Source organism: Aythya fuligula, chromosome 5 (assembly GCF_009819795.1).
Source record: "Aythya fuligula isolate bAytFul2 chromosome 5, bAytFul2.pri, whole genome shotgun sequence".
NCBI lineage: Eukaryota > Metazoa > Chordata > Aves > Anseriformes > Anatidae > Aythya > Aythya fuligula.
The window spans coordinates 39584286-39599985 of NC_045563.1; the positions used below are offsets into that span (position 1 = coordinate 39584286).

The 15700-nt window shown below is 44.1% G+C and overlaps 1 protein-coding gene across 1 annotated transcript; it reads right to left on the bottom strand.

The window, feature by feature from the left end:
* Positions 1-4044: 4044 nt before the first annotated feature.
* Positions 4045-14433, bottom strand: GREM1 (gremlin 1, DAN family BMP antagonist). Its single transcript, XM_032188333.1, has 2 exons — positions 14024-14433; positions 4045-7758 (listed from the first exon to the last, which is right to left on the bottom strand). The coding sequence occupies exon 2, from the start codon at positions 7755-7757 to the stop codon at positions 7203-7205; it is 555 nt and encodes a 184-aa protein (XP_032044224.1). The 5' UTR covers position 7758; positions 14024-14433; the 3' UTR covers positions 4045-7202.
* Between the last annotated feature and the right edge of the window lie 1267 nt (positions 14434-15700).

Sequence of the window (15700 nt, forward strand, 5' to 3'; positions counted from 1 at the left end):
GGAGCAAACATCTGGCATTTGCCTTTCTGCAAAAATTAGATCAAATTACCTACCATAGGATTTAGATCCATTCAGTAAGATCTTTCCATTGCACACATAGTTTTCTTTCTCCTTTTTATTTGCTAGATCTAACTTAGCTTCCAAAATCTAGCCTCTTCATTCATTTGGAGCTGAAACAAATTAATAACAAAAGTGGAAAAAAATGTTCCTCATATATATTCCTCATGCACATCTGTTTCCCAAGGGACATTCAAGGTCCTTCAGATCCTAAGGAGAGAGGTTCAGCTAGCCTTCATCATTGCCATTAATTGCAAAAGTCTAGAAATAAACCTTACTGAGTATCCACAACCCTGTCCCCCTTCTTAAAAATAAGTTATTCATGTTTACTATTGTGATTACCATCACTGTTGATTTTATTTTACAATTATCACTCATGAAGTACAGTGTTAAGAAGATTGGGATACTGGCCCATAATTTTATGTTTAAACATGGCAAATGTGCATTCTTGAGGCTTATTAAAAATATCGAATGCATTACTAGGCATTTTATACTGTTTTTTTTAGAGACAAATATATGTATGTTATATCTATATAGCACGACTTTTTATTACCTGAAAAGAAGAACACACTAAGATAGAGGTAAGATTGAGAATACTTATATATATATATATATATATATATATATTATTTTTTTTTAAATATAAAAATAACTGTGCCTTTAGTCCTCAACAAATTAATTATGAACTATAGAAATTTGGTATAGTTTAACTTAAAGAGAAAACAATATAATGGTCTGCAGATTCATTGTTAAATAAATCAAACAATCTTAACAGTGCTCTGTAGTGATGCCATGCAATAGCTATAAAATTATGATTAATGAATTTTAGTGTTGGTGTCCCAGACGAACTGTAACTGACACATTAATTCTTTCCAATTGCATTCTTGCTGGACTCCATATTGGTATTACTAGACAGAAGGTTAAGATATAGTTCTCAATGACTCCAGAGATGGAGATATTATTTTAACCTTTGTTCTTTTGATCTCTTGTAATATGAATTGGAATATAGCTGTTTCCATAAGGCATTCTTTAAAAAAGAAATGCAAACATGGCAATTTCAAATTTTATTTGCAGAAATTTTATTGGGAGTCAGTGTAACTTCTCTATTTGATTCATCCCCAAGCTATGTGACTTACATCTGTATCAAAGCAAAGAGGAGTTATTGCTTCTTGCAACTTAGAAATTTATTTTTTTAATGTGATCCCAAACATTCTTCTTTTATGTCAGTATATATAGTTTGATCCTCACATCTTGATCCTCGAACATTTAAAAATTTTATTTTCAATATTTTTAGAAAATAATAAGAGAGTGAGCAAGTGACAGTTAGAATTTCTGTACTCCTCCCCCCAAACCCATAAAAGCTCAGGGAGGAATTCAGGCAGCCAGAAGCCACACATTGTCAAAGGGCACCTTAAAGTCATCAGCTACATTCCCAGGCAGGCAGTGCAGACAGGCTTCAGATGTTTTTATGAAGCTGCATTACAAGGTAGCATCAAAAATCTGCACTACTGAGATTTGTTACCATACCTGTATGTTGCTGTGTATTTCTGGTTTAAGTCTTACCTGATAAATAAAAAATAAAGCAAGGTGCCCAAATATTATTATGGTTAAACTTTTTGATACTTTAAGGCCAAGATCTGAGGATTTTTAAAAATACATAGCAGTGATACCCCCAGTGTAAGTCCATACTAGGTCCAGATATACATTATTTTTTTCATTCCCAAAAATTTTAAATTGTGCAGCTCCTCCCTTTGATTAGTGCAGTTGCCCAAGTAAGTACAGCCACTCAGAAATAATTTCAGACCTTCTACTTCCGATACTAAGTGACTGATGTATGTCAGTTATTAGGTAAGTTTCTAAAGCAAGTTTGAATTCTTTGGAGTGAATAAGACCTGTGTTATTTTAAAAGAGAAGGAGCAGTCCGTGGTATACTGGTTTAAGCAAAGCAGCATTGCAGGCTCTGTCTTCTGCCAGTGACTTGGTGTTTCTCCTTTCAGAGGTCTGTTGGAACTAAGAGCTCCAAGCCAGGCTTATCTGCTGGGTAGCACAAAATATCAGTCCCCAGGGCTACAGTTCCCCAGTGTTCCCTTTTGTCTTTTATTTATTTTTTTGCTCAGGAGAAGGTGAATTACAAGCTGAAATTACCGCATCATTTTTGGAGACATGATGCCCTTTTTTCCGGGCAGGCAGCACTGCTGACAGGCAGCTGGAGTGGAGCCACAGCGTTGCCTGTTCCACTGACCCGTCCAGAGCACGCCACACCTACCGCACCCATGTGTTGCTCAGATGTCTCACATATGCTTAGCCAGCCCAACTTGCTCTTGATGCCTTAGTCTTATCACGTGTGTGCAAATCTACTGCACAACACATGGGTTGCAGAGCACATACAGAAATCCTGAACAGGAATCTAGCCTACCTCACTGGGATGAGAGAAAAAAAGAGCCTTATTTCTATCTGTCCCCTGAAAGCTGATTGAGGTGTGTGATTTCTCTCTCTCCCTCTCATCTTCTTTTGATCAGTGCAACTATCTATAAAGCACGCAGGACTTCACAGTGGACATATCTTCAATTCGAAGTTGGTATGAAGGCCAAATGTAAATTATAATGACTGCCTCAGCTTGTTAGCATATAAATAATAAGACCATAGTACTAGAAAGTATTAGAAAGATAAGCCCAGAAGGTTGTTCTCTCTGTTTTAAATCTTCAGATAAAGATATATTTTCATGTCTCTTCATGGAAATTTATTCCATGCAATTGTGCCTAAATCTCCAACCAGAAAAGGTCAAATGCATTTTACAAATGATGATTTTAATGCTATTTCCCTTTCAGTAAATTTTAGAAGCTTCCTCCCCCCCACACCATATCCCCTAAATAAATAAATAAATAAATAAATAAATAAATAAATAAATAAATAAATAAATAAATAAATAGAGGAGACTAAAGAAAAAGCTTTTAAAGTACCCAGAGAATCAGTACTCCATAGACTGGTCAGCTCCATTATTTCAAAAGAAAAAGCAGCAATGTCTTCTTTCACAGCTGGGTGCTGGACATCTGCTTCTGGTTACCCCTGTGTGCCATAACATGCTGAGCACTCAAGGGATTGTAGGCCCAACTGTGTCATTGACTCTCCTTTGAATGAAAAGGTGCAAGTCTGAAAAAGAGCAGGGCTATGTTACTGCTTAAAGGCTTGTGTGCAATAAGAGGCTGTCCTCAGCATGGTACAATGAGATGCTGATCCCCATCTAAGCAGCTTTCACCACAAGGACAGAAAACGACACCACTACTGAAGACCTCTGGAAGGACTGACCTAGTCCTCCGGACACCTGGCAGAGCATCAGGTTAGAAAGACAGCATCTGCAGTGCTGCTGCTATCTCCTCCCAGCTGGGTGGCCGCAATCCGCCCTCAGTGGTAGCAGCCTTTACTCAACACCAGCCTTGTTCAAATTCAGTCAGCAGGGACAGAGAAGGTGAAAGGAAATTACAGCTCTTCCTGTGCTCCTTCATAATTCCATCTTTTCATCTTCTCTGTCCTCACTGAGAGCTTGTAAAATTCTGTTTCCAAAGGTGTTCCCTACTCTTTTTTTAAAAAGTGGGAGTGCAATGATGAATAGGCACAGAACTGAGGTGAGGTGTAAGGCAGGCATGCTTAGCCCAACTCCAACTCTACAACAATTTGAGTTTGATTTATATTTTGAACTGTCACTATATGGTTTACAAGGGGAAAAGTGTGAGTAAAGATTGAGATTTTCCTTCTATAAATTGTGAAAGGGTGAGGGGGAAGTGACAGATCTCATTTAAAACCTTATTGAAGTAGCCGTGTTGAATGATGGTGCCATTGCTTGTCTCTGTGTCTCATTGTCATAATGTAAGCTCTTTTATAATTAAGAGAAACCACAGAAGTCAGAGTAAAGTACAACAGATCCAGAAAGAGCTGGAAACTTAAGGAAGAAATAAAATTAAAAAAATAAAAACCGACAATAGACATGGGCTGAAGAAGATATTTTATTTATTTGTTACTAGTAGTTAAAATGACGTACAAAATGCTGGGAAGAAAAACCTCCAATTCTATTCAGTTACAAAATAATTAAAACTTCATTTTAAACCAAGTTTTGCTTTGTGAGACCGAGCATGAAAATACTGCAGCCTTAGGTTATATAGTCCATTGTTTTTAGAATAAAGCAGACATTTAAATACATATTGTGGTTGATATTAAATATCTTGTATAATTCTAAGTTAGCAGAACTTTCTTACTCTCAGGCAATAACTAGCAATTCATAAAAGTTCTTTGTATAAAATTTACATAGTTATGGGGGGGATCTGCCTCCAGGGGAGTTCTGTTGTGATCTGTGCACAGGCTGTTTGGAACATAAGGATTTGTAACACTTTTATCGGTTTTCCTTCAGAATGCTAGCCTAATGTTAAATAAAGGAGTCGGTAAAGTCTAAAGCTTTGCTTCATGTCTAAGGCTTTAGGGACAGAGCAGCCTAAAATGAAATCCCATCACTGTTAAAGATAATGGGAGTTTTTCTATTGACAGCAATTGGATAAAACAATTTCTTTATCAAGTTGTGCCCATTTATTGAACAGAAACACTAGCTAGTACAAATCTTTCAGCAAAGGCTGAGATTGGCCCTGTCACCTGCAAACCAACTCAAAAAAGTAATTTAAAGGAAAACAACCTCTGCCTATTATCAATGAAAGAGGATTTGTATTAATAATAACATTAAATATCCATATCTTTCTGTTTAACTATTCACATTCCACACAGTGGAAATCTACCTCCTATAATTCCAGATTTTAAAATTGGATTTTAAAATCCATGAAGAAATGTGTCAAACCTGCTGAGTGAGAGTACACCAGGTGAAATGCATTTAAATAATATGAATCAATGAGTTGCAACCTCTCAATCTTATAAATGCAGACCTTGTAGCTGTGGATTTTATAGGAAAAATATAATAATTGCAGAGACACAGGATATTGCCAATAATTGCATGAGACATTATGTAACAGTGGTGGCTTCTAATATAATGACTGCACATTGTACACATCTGTGACGTGCCACTGTGTATTCTTTCCTGTGGACATGTTACTCAGAGCAGAGTGGTCTTCCTCAGAGTTCAATGGACAGAAATCCAGTCAAAACAATCACCCTGTGGCTGAGAGAGGCTTTTGGTGTGAGAAAGAACAGCAATGCTGATAGTGGTGACAGAAGAGCATTGCTGCTGAAGGGGAAAATGAGTCCTGGGTGGGCAAGCCCCACTGTGCCACTGACTGGGACAGGGCTGCCACAGGGAAGCGCCATTTTGCAGGGGCCCTTCTGTCAGGGCATAGGAAGGTGAGCAGCACTGCAGTGCCCTCACTGCCTGGACAGAAAGCGCCCTCACCGCGCCTGTGCCTGGAAAGGTGTCAGCAGGAGGCACAAGGCTGCTTGAGGTGCAGGGTGGCTGCAGCCCACAGCGGCTGCCCAGACATCCCCAGGGCCCGGGGCAGCGGCACTGCCTGCGGGGTCGTGTGGCCCCACGTCCACCCAGCTGCACAGGGTCGGCTGCGCTCTCGCCAAGTGCCTCCACCCTGGTCTGGTTTGAGCTCCTACTCCTGAAGGAAAGATGATGCAGGCTGGTCTCCCAGGTGAGTGTCTTTGGGCTGTTGGAAGTAGCGTGTCCCCTTTCGTGTGTTTTTGCCCCCAGATGAGAGGGGGCAGTTAGCCCTTAATTTTCAGGAAATTCTCTTTACTTAGTCCAAATCCTGTTTAAATGCAAGTCTGTGGTAAAAGATATAAAAAGAGGATTATTGCTGGCAAAGTTCTGCATCTCTTTTTCAACAAACTGCATGCCTGTGGCAAAGCTAAAATAACAATAACAATGCAATGTTTACTAGTCATGAATGTCGTGTCTTTTGTCTCTTGTGTGGTTATTGCATTTGCAGTCACATGATGCTTGTTTTAATTTTTGCTTTGCTCTTTATGTACTAAATTACTGCCATTCTGTACTTGATCATGGTTAGCAAGATTTTTGTGCTGCGGTATGTACGTTTTTATGTATGCGTGTGAAAAAGAGAAGGAGAGAGTTCAGATACGCACAATAGAGTATGCATACTCATTGTATGTATGTATAGATACCAATGAATAAAAGATACTGCATATACATATATATGTAATATGAGGAATAACTGATACCAGAAATACAAGACATCAAATGGATCTAGTGGCACAAGAATGGGTTTGGATTGATGTGGAGAGCCATTAGAATTCAGAAGTGTATTTAATAGCCTTGTATATAGTTTCTCTTTAATTTATGTAATATATGACTAGGTATATAAATTAAAGCAAAACGTAAACAGAAGACAATATTTCTTCCTCCGTGTCTTTCTATTTATGTATCTTTCCTTTTTCTACTCCCTTTTGTACTCCTCCTGTCTACTTACTTTGGCCTTTTGCTGTCTAACCGGCTGTGGTTCTGTTTTCCATCCACCTATACTGACTTTTCAACACTCCCATTTCCCCCATTGTTCTCCAAAAGCGGCTTTTGGATTACAGCTATTTTTTTGAAGAAGCACGTTACAAACTCTTGATACAGCTGCTATTTTCAGTGATGTTTTTGCTATGCCATAACTGCTTGTAGCCTACTTCATATTTAAGAATAGATTCATGCTTTCAAATATATTGTCCTCTCACTTTGATGTTTCTCATAATACAGTAAAAGCAAATAGCATGGCAGGTGAACATTAGCAAAAGCCACAGCTCCACTTTACCAGTAAGTGGCAAAAATGTGAATTTACATTACGAAACCTAATTCATGACTGTGGGTAAATAGATTGTTTAATCTTTAATACCCTTGTTGACTCTTTCTTTCTTTCCTTTTTTTTTTTTTTTTTTTTTTTTTTTTTTTTTGTCAGAGTGAACATTCATATATTTGCTTGTACACATCCATTGTACACTCTTACACCCAAACTCATGCCTATTCTTCCCTTACATCCATTTTGTTCTTTGATTTTTTGTTGGTTGGTTGGTTGTTTTTTTTTAGGTAATTCACTGGGTTCCTTTCAGTTTCGTCCAGCCCCGAAGCTTTGCTGTTTCATGCCACTCCCTCTCACACTGACAATGATTGCGGACAGTCAGAGTGCAATCGGTACAATATTTTTTTCGGCTTAGTCCAAATCGATAGATATACACCGGCACTCCTTCACACGGGTGATCCTTTTCTTCTTCCTAGGGGGCTGAAGCTCAGGACAGTTGAGAGTAACAGTCATGGTGGTAAATTTCTTGGGCTTGCAGAAAGAACAAGACTGGAAAGAACCTTCCTCTTTGCGGACATGCCTGGGTATATAGAAGGAATTGCATTGGCCATAGCAGAACCTGTTGATAATGGTGCGACTGTTACAGCCTTCTTCATGGATAGTTTGTTTGAGGGGCTGAGTTTTGCACCAATCCCGCTTTAGGTATTTGCGCTCAGTGATGTGCAGTGCCTCTTGACTGGACTCCAGCACCTCCTCAGCAGGCATTGAGGTGCCTTTTCCTCGTTCTCGATGCCTGGAGCCCGACTGCGGCTGTGTCTGCATTTGCTCTGAATCATTGGGCTGTTCCTTGTCAGGAGGAGGGATAGCACCTTGGGATCCACGATTCCTCTTCCTCCCTTCTGCTGTTGGTACCAGAAATCCCATCAGAAGAAACACAGCAGCAATGGCATACAGCGTGCGGACCATCCTATAGAGAGGAAGATGAGGAAATAAAGCACAGTTGTGGATTTCAGATATCAACGGAAATCAGGTATGCAGAAAATTTTCAGCTCCATAAAGGAAGTGTGTGCGCACAGACAAAACAAGTGTGAAGGAGTGCACACTTACCTATAAAAGATGAGCACTCTGCCTTCACCAGCGGGAAAGCTGTTTCCAAATTACTAAGTAATAAAAGCTTTCATATATGGTGATTGAAAGTCAGAGGCTACAATAAGTCCAAACAGAATTTAACTGTAGCATACATCTTTTTCCAGCTCCTTTATCCATGTATACTACCCTTCTAAAGAGTTTTTATTCCCTTCCTATAGCTTACTGACATTAGGAGCACTGCTCCTGATTTACAGTGGTGGAAGAACAGATTTTATGCTGTGCAATGATTTAAATGATATAGTTATCTGTAACACCAGAGGACTGGACTCTTTGACTCAGGGCATGCATCCTAACTGCGTGTCCCTTAGTCAGACTCAGAAGCTTTGTACCTCTTCTTGCATAACACATGTCCAAGTAGACTGACCATATGTGCAGACTATATCCACCTGCTGTCTGAACGCAGCAGCCCATGCTCTGCCATACTGCACCTCTGAACTGGTCCACTGAGTCTGAATGTAATTAAACCTAAGGTAAGAAATGTGTAACAAGATAGGCAACAAACATAAGTGGATATTTAGGTATAGGTTGAAAGAGGTGTGCCTGTAATTTCAAATTACACCTTCTCACATATTACTGTGAATCCTTGACAGATACATTATAGAAATGCAGTCATAGATCTCTGAGTTTTATTCATTATATCCAGCAGGATAATGAAAAGACATGAGAACAGCAGAATTTCATGGATGACATTAAGTACGTGACATCAATATCATAAAGAATGTCAATTGTGCATGCACAAAAAGACTTCAAGTGCAGTAAGTTGAGACAACAAGACTCTTTAAAACTGCACTCCTGCTCCAAAACCTAGTTACTAGCATAAAAGCAGCTTTTCTTTCCTTTCTTAGTCTTTATGACCCAGTTACCTTCCACAAGTTCTGCTGTTTCAAAAAGCACTGAGCAATATGGGCTGCTAGGTCAGCTGAAGCCACCAAGCCAGGAAGCAACTCATCACCTGTCATGCTTTTCCCCCTTCCTGTGGTCTCTATGTTGTTTTGGAAAGAGAGGGATGTGGCAATAAGCAAGGCATATGGGGGAGGGAGGCTCTCAGGAGACCCTCCCCATGGGGAGCTTGGAAGAAGCCACCAGAAGTGGGAGGCCCATGCATTAAAAACTGGAAGAATTGTGAAGAACAAATGAGGAAGTTGGTGTTTCCTACCTGCTTGGTGCGCTGCTGTCACATCCCTTATTTAACTCATTTTATTGGTAAGGGATTAATTACTGTTTGACCTGAAAACTTCTGCTTGTGTTACTACCCTACGCGGCCAACATACATGAAATCAAGGGCACTGTCCTGTCCTGCTTTATCTGCTCGGCCTGAGACCACACAGCAGGGCAGAAAAGCAGACAAATGCCAGCCCTGGAAGGACCACCTAGAGACTCAGTCAAGGCTCAGGATAAGTATCTATGCATTTTTATGCATATAATTATGCATATAGTATCTTGCTTTACTATGCAAGATATCTGTTAATTTCTCTGTTACTAGGTCTTTCCACTCACACAGAGAAAATAATTTTTTTTTATTATGCTGTTCAAAAAGCATTTCTTACCAAATGGACTGGGAAAGGAACTACTGGAGTGGAAAAGTGCCATAGGAAGTTCCCATTATATTCAGAGATTTGTTTGGGGAGTTTAAGTGTGGAGGTATTGTAAGTATTTGTCTACAGACTGTCAGTGTACCTGGTGTTTATAATATGTATTTTATCATACATATAATATGCATCCATTTTGTTTATTTAGGGTTATTTACCAGTACAGATTCATTTTATTCATTTAGGCTTATGTACCAGCATGTCACATGTTTGGAAGAAGCTTCAGACTTCAAGAGAGGGGTGTAAAAAATGATGCTACTACCGACTCCAACAGGCAACTTGGAAGGGCTGCTTTAAATATCAAAATGAAATATTGTACAGAGCATGTTATTTTAATAAGCTTAAGGCTCTGTCATAGAACAGAAAAAAAAGAGTTGGGAATTCTAATTGAAGACCAATGCAATTGAATTTCAAGCATTAGCTTGGACTTCGTATTTGCTGTTTTTCCCCTTTTCTTTTGCAGTCTTGATGTTACTTAAACATGTTTCTTTTTAGTTTCCATCTTCTGTCTTTAAAATATTTTTTAAAAAGTAGTTATAAAATACTGCTTATTTCCTTAAGTGACCAGAATGACTCCTTCCAAAACTATTCTTATTTCTCTGGTGACTGTATACCCACACTGTATTTAGACAGTATTTTAATATGCATGTTATTTACTCAGTGTGGTGCCAGAACCTTAGAAAGAAAAAAAAATAAATAAATAAAAGACATTGCATGCAACTGAAAATAATTTGCTAGTTTCTAAGCAGTGCCAGGAAATTTCAGGTATTTGTTTAGTGTCCCATAACTCTGAGTTGCTGTTTCACCACTATGTGTATTCCTGTTCTACTTTTATTTCTAGAACTGATCATCTCCACACTGCTTCACTTTTTTTCCATAAGCGTGCAACCTATGACATAGTCATCAGTCATGTGAAAATTAAAGGTACTTTGGGATGGTAATTTGGGGAAAATCTGATGGTAATGTCTACTGTTGCATGATATGTATCCCAGGATCATGTGTCTGTAAGATGCACATACTTAACACTAAGGAAATGCAGGGATGTGTTGCAATATTATCCTAAAACTAAGGGTGAAATACTTTTTTTCACTGAGCTGATTTACAACCTCAAAGGCAGAAACTATATTAAATGCACAAAAAAGCGATTATGATTCAAATGAAAATTAACAGCTCAGCCAAAGCCTTGTTATGGTCACTTCCAAAATATGCATCTAAAATTAAAAAATAACCCTAACACTGAAGACTAAATACAGTTTAAACATAGACCCACCAAAGAGGCTCTGTCAACTTCATGACCTTCAATGGCAGTTCAAGCCCAGACTTCCTTTAATAGTAACTAATCAAATAGTTATTAAAAAAAAAAAAAATAAGATTATTAAAGAAAGTAAAAAGAAAAGCAAAATACAAAAGAAAATGAGATATTATGCCTCAGTAAAGATAGCAGCCAAAATGCAGTGCCTGGATTCTGCACTATATCTGATCTCGAGGCAATGAATGCATTTGCTTATGAGAGAAGACTGCACCTCTGCTTAAGTTAGGAACTAGAATGATTCATCCAATCTGCAATTTAGTGTTTGAGAAATGTTTCTTTAACAGCTTTTTTATTACTGAAAAAAATATATATATAAAAAAAAGAACACGCAACAGTGTGCAAGTGACTAAATCAGTGTTACCATATCCAAAGTTTTACAAAAAGTCTCTCCAGATTTTTTTTCCTTGTCACAGCCATAATTCTGAAGCAGTAATAACTCTGGAGCTTGGGTAGGAGCTGCGAGGAATCAGGCTGTAAAATCTTACAGGCCAAATTTCTGCTGAATTTTCAATACTTGATAGCGGCTGCAGAGGCATTGGCATAATCAGAAACCTTTCTGAGAATCTTTTGAACATACAGATGTCCACAGACAAAACACCTCGTTCAAGTCCCACTTACTTCATTCAGATCCACTGAGAGATCTGATATCATTAACATTTATTTTCAAAAAGTAACAAAATACTTCAAAAAAACTTTTTTTTTTCCCCTCTATATTTCATTGCTGAGCTGATTTCTACTCTTTATCATGTGTAAGCACTCAGTCCTAAAGCCAAAAGCAGTTTTATTGCTGACTTCAAACAGGAGCAGAATTGGACCCTAACATTCAAATCACCTCATATGTGTATTATCTAGAGCCAGGGATCTACTAGTCTACGGCAGATGAGGAATGCTGCAGATTAATACTAGTAACCGTTCTATGGAAGTGTAAAACATTCCAGGTTATTACTCAATACAGTAAACTGTAATTTTTCAGTTTATACATTTTCTGCTATAAATTAAGGACCTCCAAATGTCAGTTTATAAACGGCACTTCCCTATGAGTTCCCAGGCAGAGTTGTAAAGCGATCACTGAAACTTTTAACACAAAGCAACTTGTTTAAAAGTACTGGATGGAGTCCCGGTTCTGTTGAAATATACAGCAAAATTCTCACAGACCTCAGCAGGCCCATAATTTCATCTGTGAACCATATTTAGTAGGAAAATATTATGATGAGCCATGGACTCATGTGCTTCACAGAAAACATGAAAAATAATCTGCTGAAGACCTAGAAAAATAAATGTTCTTGGTGGGCTTCAAATACCAGCCAAGCAAAGAGGCAAAACACAACACTTTGGTTATTGAGAAAACTGAAATGGTTTATGTCCCAATGGATTAGAATAATTTTATGCCTTGTTCATAATATATGAATTACAGAAATAGTTTTATGCAATGTTTTCATAGTTCCTAGATTTGTATCTTTAAACACACAAAAAAGTATACTTTGTATGGTGGTGGCAGTTCCCACAGAACCTTTTTTTTTTCTTTCTGAGATCAAGGTAGCAAAACTAACATCTCTATTTGGTAGAATCTGGACACATTTCTGATAATTCCTTCGTCTGAGTCACAGAGATGCCTTCCCCGAGACACGTAGTAAGTGCGGGCAGCTGTACAAGGGGAAAAAGGAAACCACACAGATACAAAACCCAAAACCTGATTCCTCTGAGAGTTCCCCCTGAGGAGGGATGTCTCCACAGGGCACCTCAGGGCATCAGAGGGCAGCTGAGCGCTGGGCACGGCTGGTGCCACTGCCACCACAGGACTCTTGGACCGGGGCAGCGATGCGAGGCAGCAAGGAGGAGGTCTTCGGGATAGCGACCCCACCGAGGGGAAAGCAAACGCCGGGGCACGGCGTGAGGCTGAAGCCTAAAGAGGAACGGACAGACACGGGCGTGGGCGCCCCCGAAGCCTTGCGTGCAGCCCCAGCCGCCTGGAGCCGGCTGCTTCTGGGCGTTCTCGGCGCGAGGAGGAGCGGCCGGGACTGCAGCGGCTCTCGGGCTCGCCGACCCCAGTGGCTCGGAGGAAGTGGGGCCCCCGGCGCTGGCTGCCCCCCGACACGAAGTCCCCTTGCAGCCCGCTGCGGGGCGGCCGGGCCCGGCGCTTCCGAGGGCGCTGCCTGCTGGGACGGGACGGGACGGGACGGGACGGGACGGGACGGGACGGGACGGGACGGGACGGGACGAGCTTCTCCCGTTACCCTGTCCCCGGCACCAGCAGCCAGGGCCGATGCGGCGGCCCGAGAGGGGCGCGAGGGGCGCTTGTGCCCCACCAACAACCCCGTCGGCTCGCTTCGGCTCGGCCCTGCTCTGCCCGGGTCCCCGCGGGCACCGACGCCCCCCGAGCCTGCCCGAGCTCCGCGAAGGCGACGAGGGCCGAAGGAACGCGGAGCCGTCGAGGCGGCAGAAGTCAGGTGGGAGACTGGGCCGTGCCGTGCCGTGCCGGGCCGGGCCGGGCTTAGGGGAGCTGAGGGTTCTCCAGCGGGCGCGCAGCCGGGGCCGCAGCGCTGCGCGGCGCACCGCTGCTCGGCCCCCGCGCCCGCCGCCTGTCCCGGGCGACCTACAGCGACGGGACGGGACCCGACGGGACGGGAAGGGACGGGACGGGAGGGGACAGGACGGGACCCGACGCGACGGGGCGTGTGGCGGCGAGGCCGGCACCTGGAGCTGGACCTGCCTCCGCCCCGCTCCGCGCAGAGGCCGGGCCGGGGTTTGGCCGCGTGTCGGGTTCGGGTGGGCGCCGCATCCAATTTGTCGGGAGGGATGCTGTAGGCGGAGATGAGAGGCAGAGCTAACGGGGCTTCTGCAATCCCTGCGTTTGCCGGGCGAGAGGCATGGCACGGCGCCCCGGCCCCGGTACTCGGCGGGAATAACGGTGTCAGCCCCGCTCCCGCTGACGGGCATCCTCCGCAGAGCCGGGGCGGCCGGAGCTTTTGCTGGGCACCGGCGAACGACACCTCCCCATGCCCCCAGCGCAAAGGTAGGATAAAGGGATGCACATTTTGCCTCCCACGGACTGGCCAAGCTCGGCCGCTGCTGGACCCGTTTGCGGCCCCGCTGTGAGTGCGCGCAGCGCGGCTTGGCTCGGCTCGGCTTGGCTCGGCTCTGCCCTGGCTCGGCCCGGCCCGGCCCGGCCCGGTCCGGCTCACCTGCGTGGCAGCGGCTCCTCGCGGGGCCCGGCTCGGCGGCGGCGGCTCCTCGGCGGGGCCTGGGGCTCGGTGCGCTTCTGCCCTGCGGTGTCACTCGGAGGAGCGGGCGGCGTGTGAGCCCGGCGCTGCCCGGGAGTCCATAGAGGGAGAGCCTTGGATCCTGCCTACAAATTGCAGCAGCGCCGAGCTGTCTCCCATTTAAATGTCTGCCAGCTGAGATCTGCGCTCCAAGCCCCTCCAGATCATTGGACAAGCGACTCCAAATCCCGCGTTATCCGCCCCCTTTAACACTTCCCTGAACTCCCACTAGGGAAAGCTTTCAGTCATGCAGATAAACACTCGACTACTTTCCTCTCTTAAGAGAATCGGTGCTAAAGGTCACCACCCCAAGGAATTGTTCCTGGAATGCACAGAAAATTCACATTTTCCATCCCCGCTAAAGTATGACATTTAAGAAGCGTTAACTCCCCGGCCTGCCTCCGCTCCGCTCCCCATCCCTTCCCATCCCTTCCCACCGTGCTGCCCGGCGCCGCCGGGGCGAGAGGTGTCCTGCGGCCGGGAGGGATGCAGCGACCTCCCTGCCCCGACCGCTGCCAGCCGGGCCGCTGCAAACACGCCCGGAGTCACGCAGCTTCCAGATGAAATAACACAAAACAGCGGGCGTGCAGAGGTTGATGCTAAAGCGCGGTTCGCCGTCCGCAGCCGCGCTCGCGGCTGTTGCACGAGGACGGGCTTCTCCCACCGCCTCGGGTGGGCTTTTCCCCTGCCATCACTCGGCTCTCGGGGGACCGGGGGTTCCCCAAGGGTCCCGCAGCTCGGGGCTGCTGGGGGCTGCCGGGGGCTGCCGCCGGAGCGGCGCCGGGCGGACTGCGGAGCTCGGACCGGGAGGGACCGGGAGGGACCGGGAAGGACCGGGGGGGGGACCAGGAGGGACCGGGGGACACCGAGGGACACCGGGACACCGGGGGGGCCCGTCCCCTCCTGCGGGCTGCTGGGCATCGAGGCTGTCCCCTCTGCAGGTGGTGCCGTCGGGTCCCCGCTGCCCGACGCGCCTCGCAGCCCGCACACCGCGCGCCCCCGAAACCCCGCCGCGGAAGCACCGCGGATCTGGCGGATGGAGAGTTTGTGCTAGCCCCCCGGCTTTGCAGGTGGGAACGACGAGTTGAAACTCACGTAAAAGGGGCTACTGCTGTAAGGATGCCGGGCCACGGCACGGTGCCAGCTTCCTGAGCTTTCAGAGCCGGTAGCATCAGCTCGCTCATCGCTAAGGCAGAACCGTGGCCGCACTTGGTGCCCGCTGCATAGGTGAGGGCTCAGCTCGTTAGTAAATTGGATCAATGGCTTTAACTCACATGCGAGTTTAGCTATAACTTGGTAAAAAATAAATAATAATAAAAAAAATCCCTTCAGTAGCGGGACCGGCAGCACACACAAATGCTGCAGAAGCAGCAGTGGTGCAGTGGTAGATGGCAGCATGAGAGAGAAAATGTGCTGGTGTGCAGGGGCCACTGAAGTTCAATGCAATAAAGGGGGGAAGGATTATTGGCAAAGAATCACAGTCAGTGACATCTAGATGGATGGAAAGAGAGGCCCTGGGAATTTTTTTGGATTTTTTGTTATTTTGCTCTATAAAGCGCTATTGGACTTCATAGATGTTTTTAATTAACTGGGGTCCAT

What these genes read in the sequence shown, in the direction of transcription:
- GREM1 (XM_032188333.1), bottom strand. Translation starts at nt 7,757, where the DNA reads ATGGTCCGCACGCTGTATGCCATTGCTGCTGTGTTTCTTCTGATGGGA.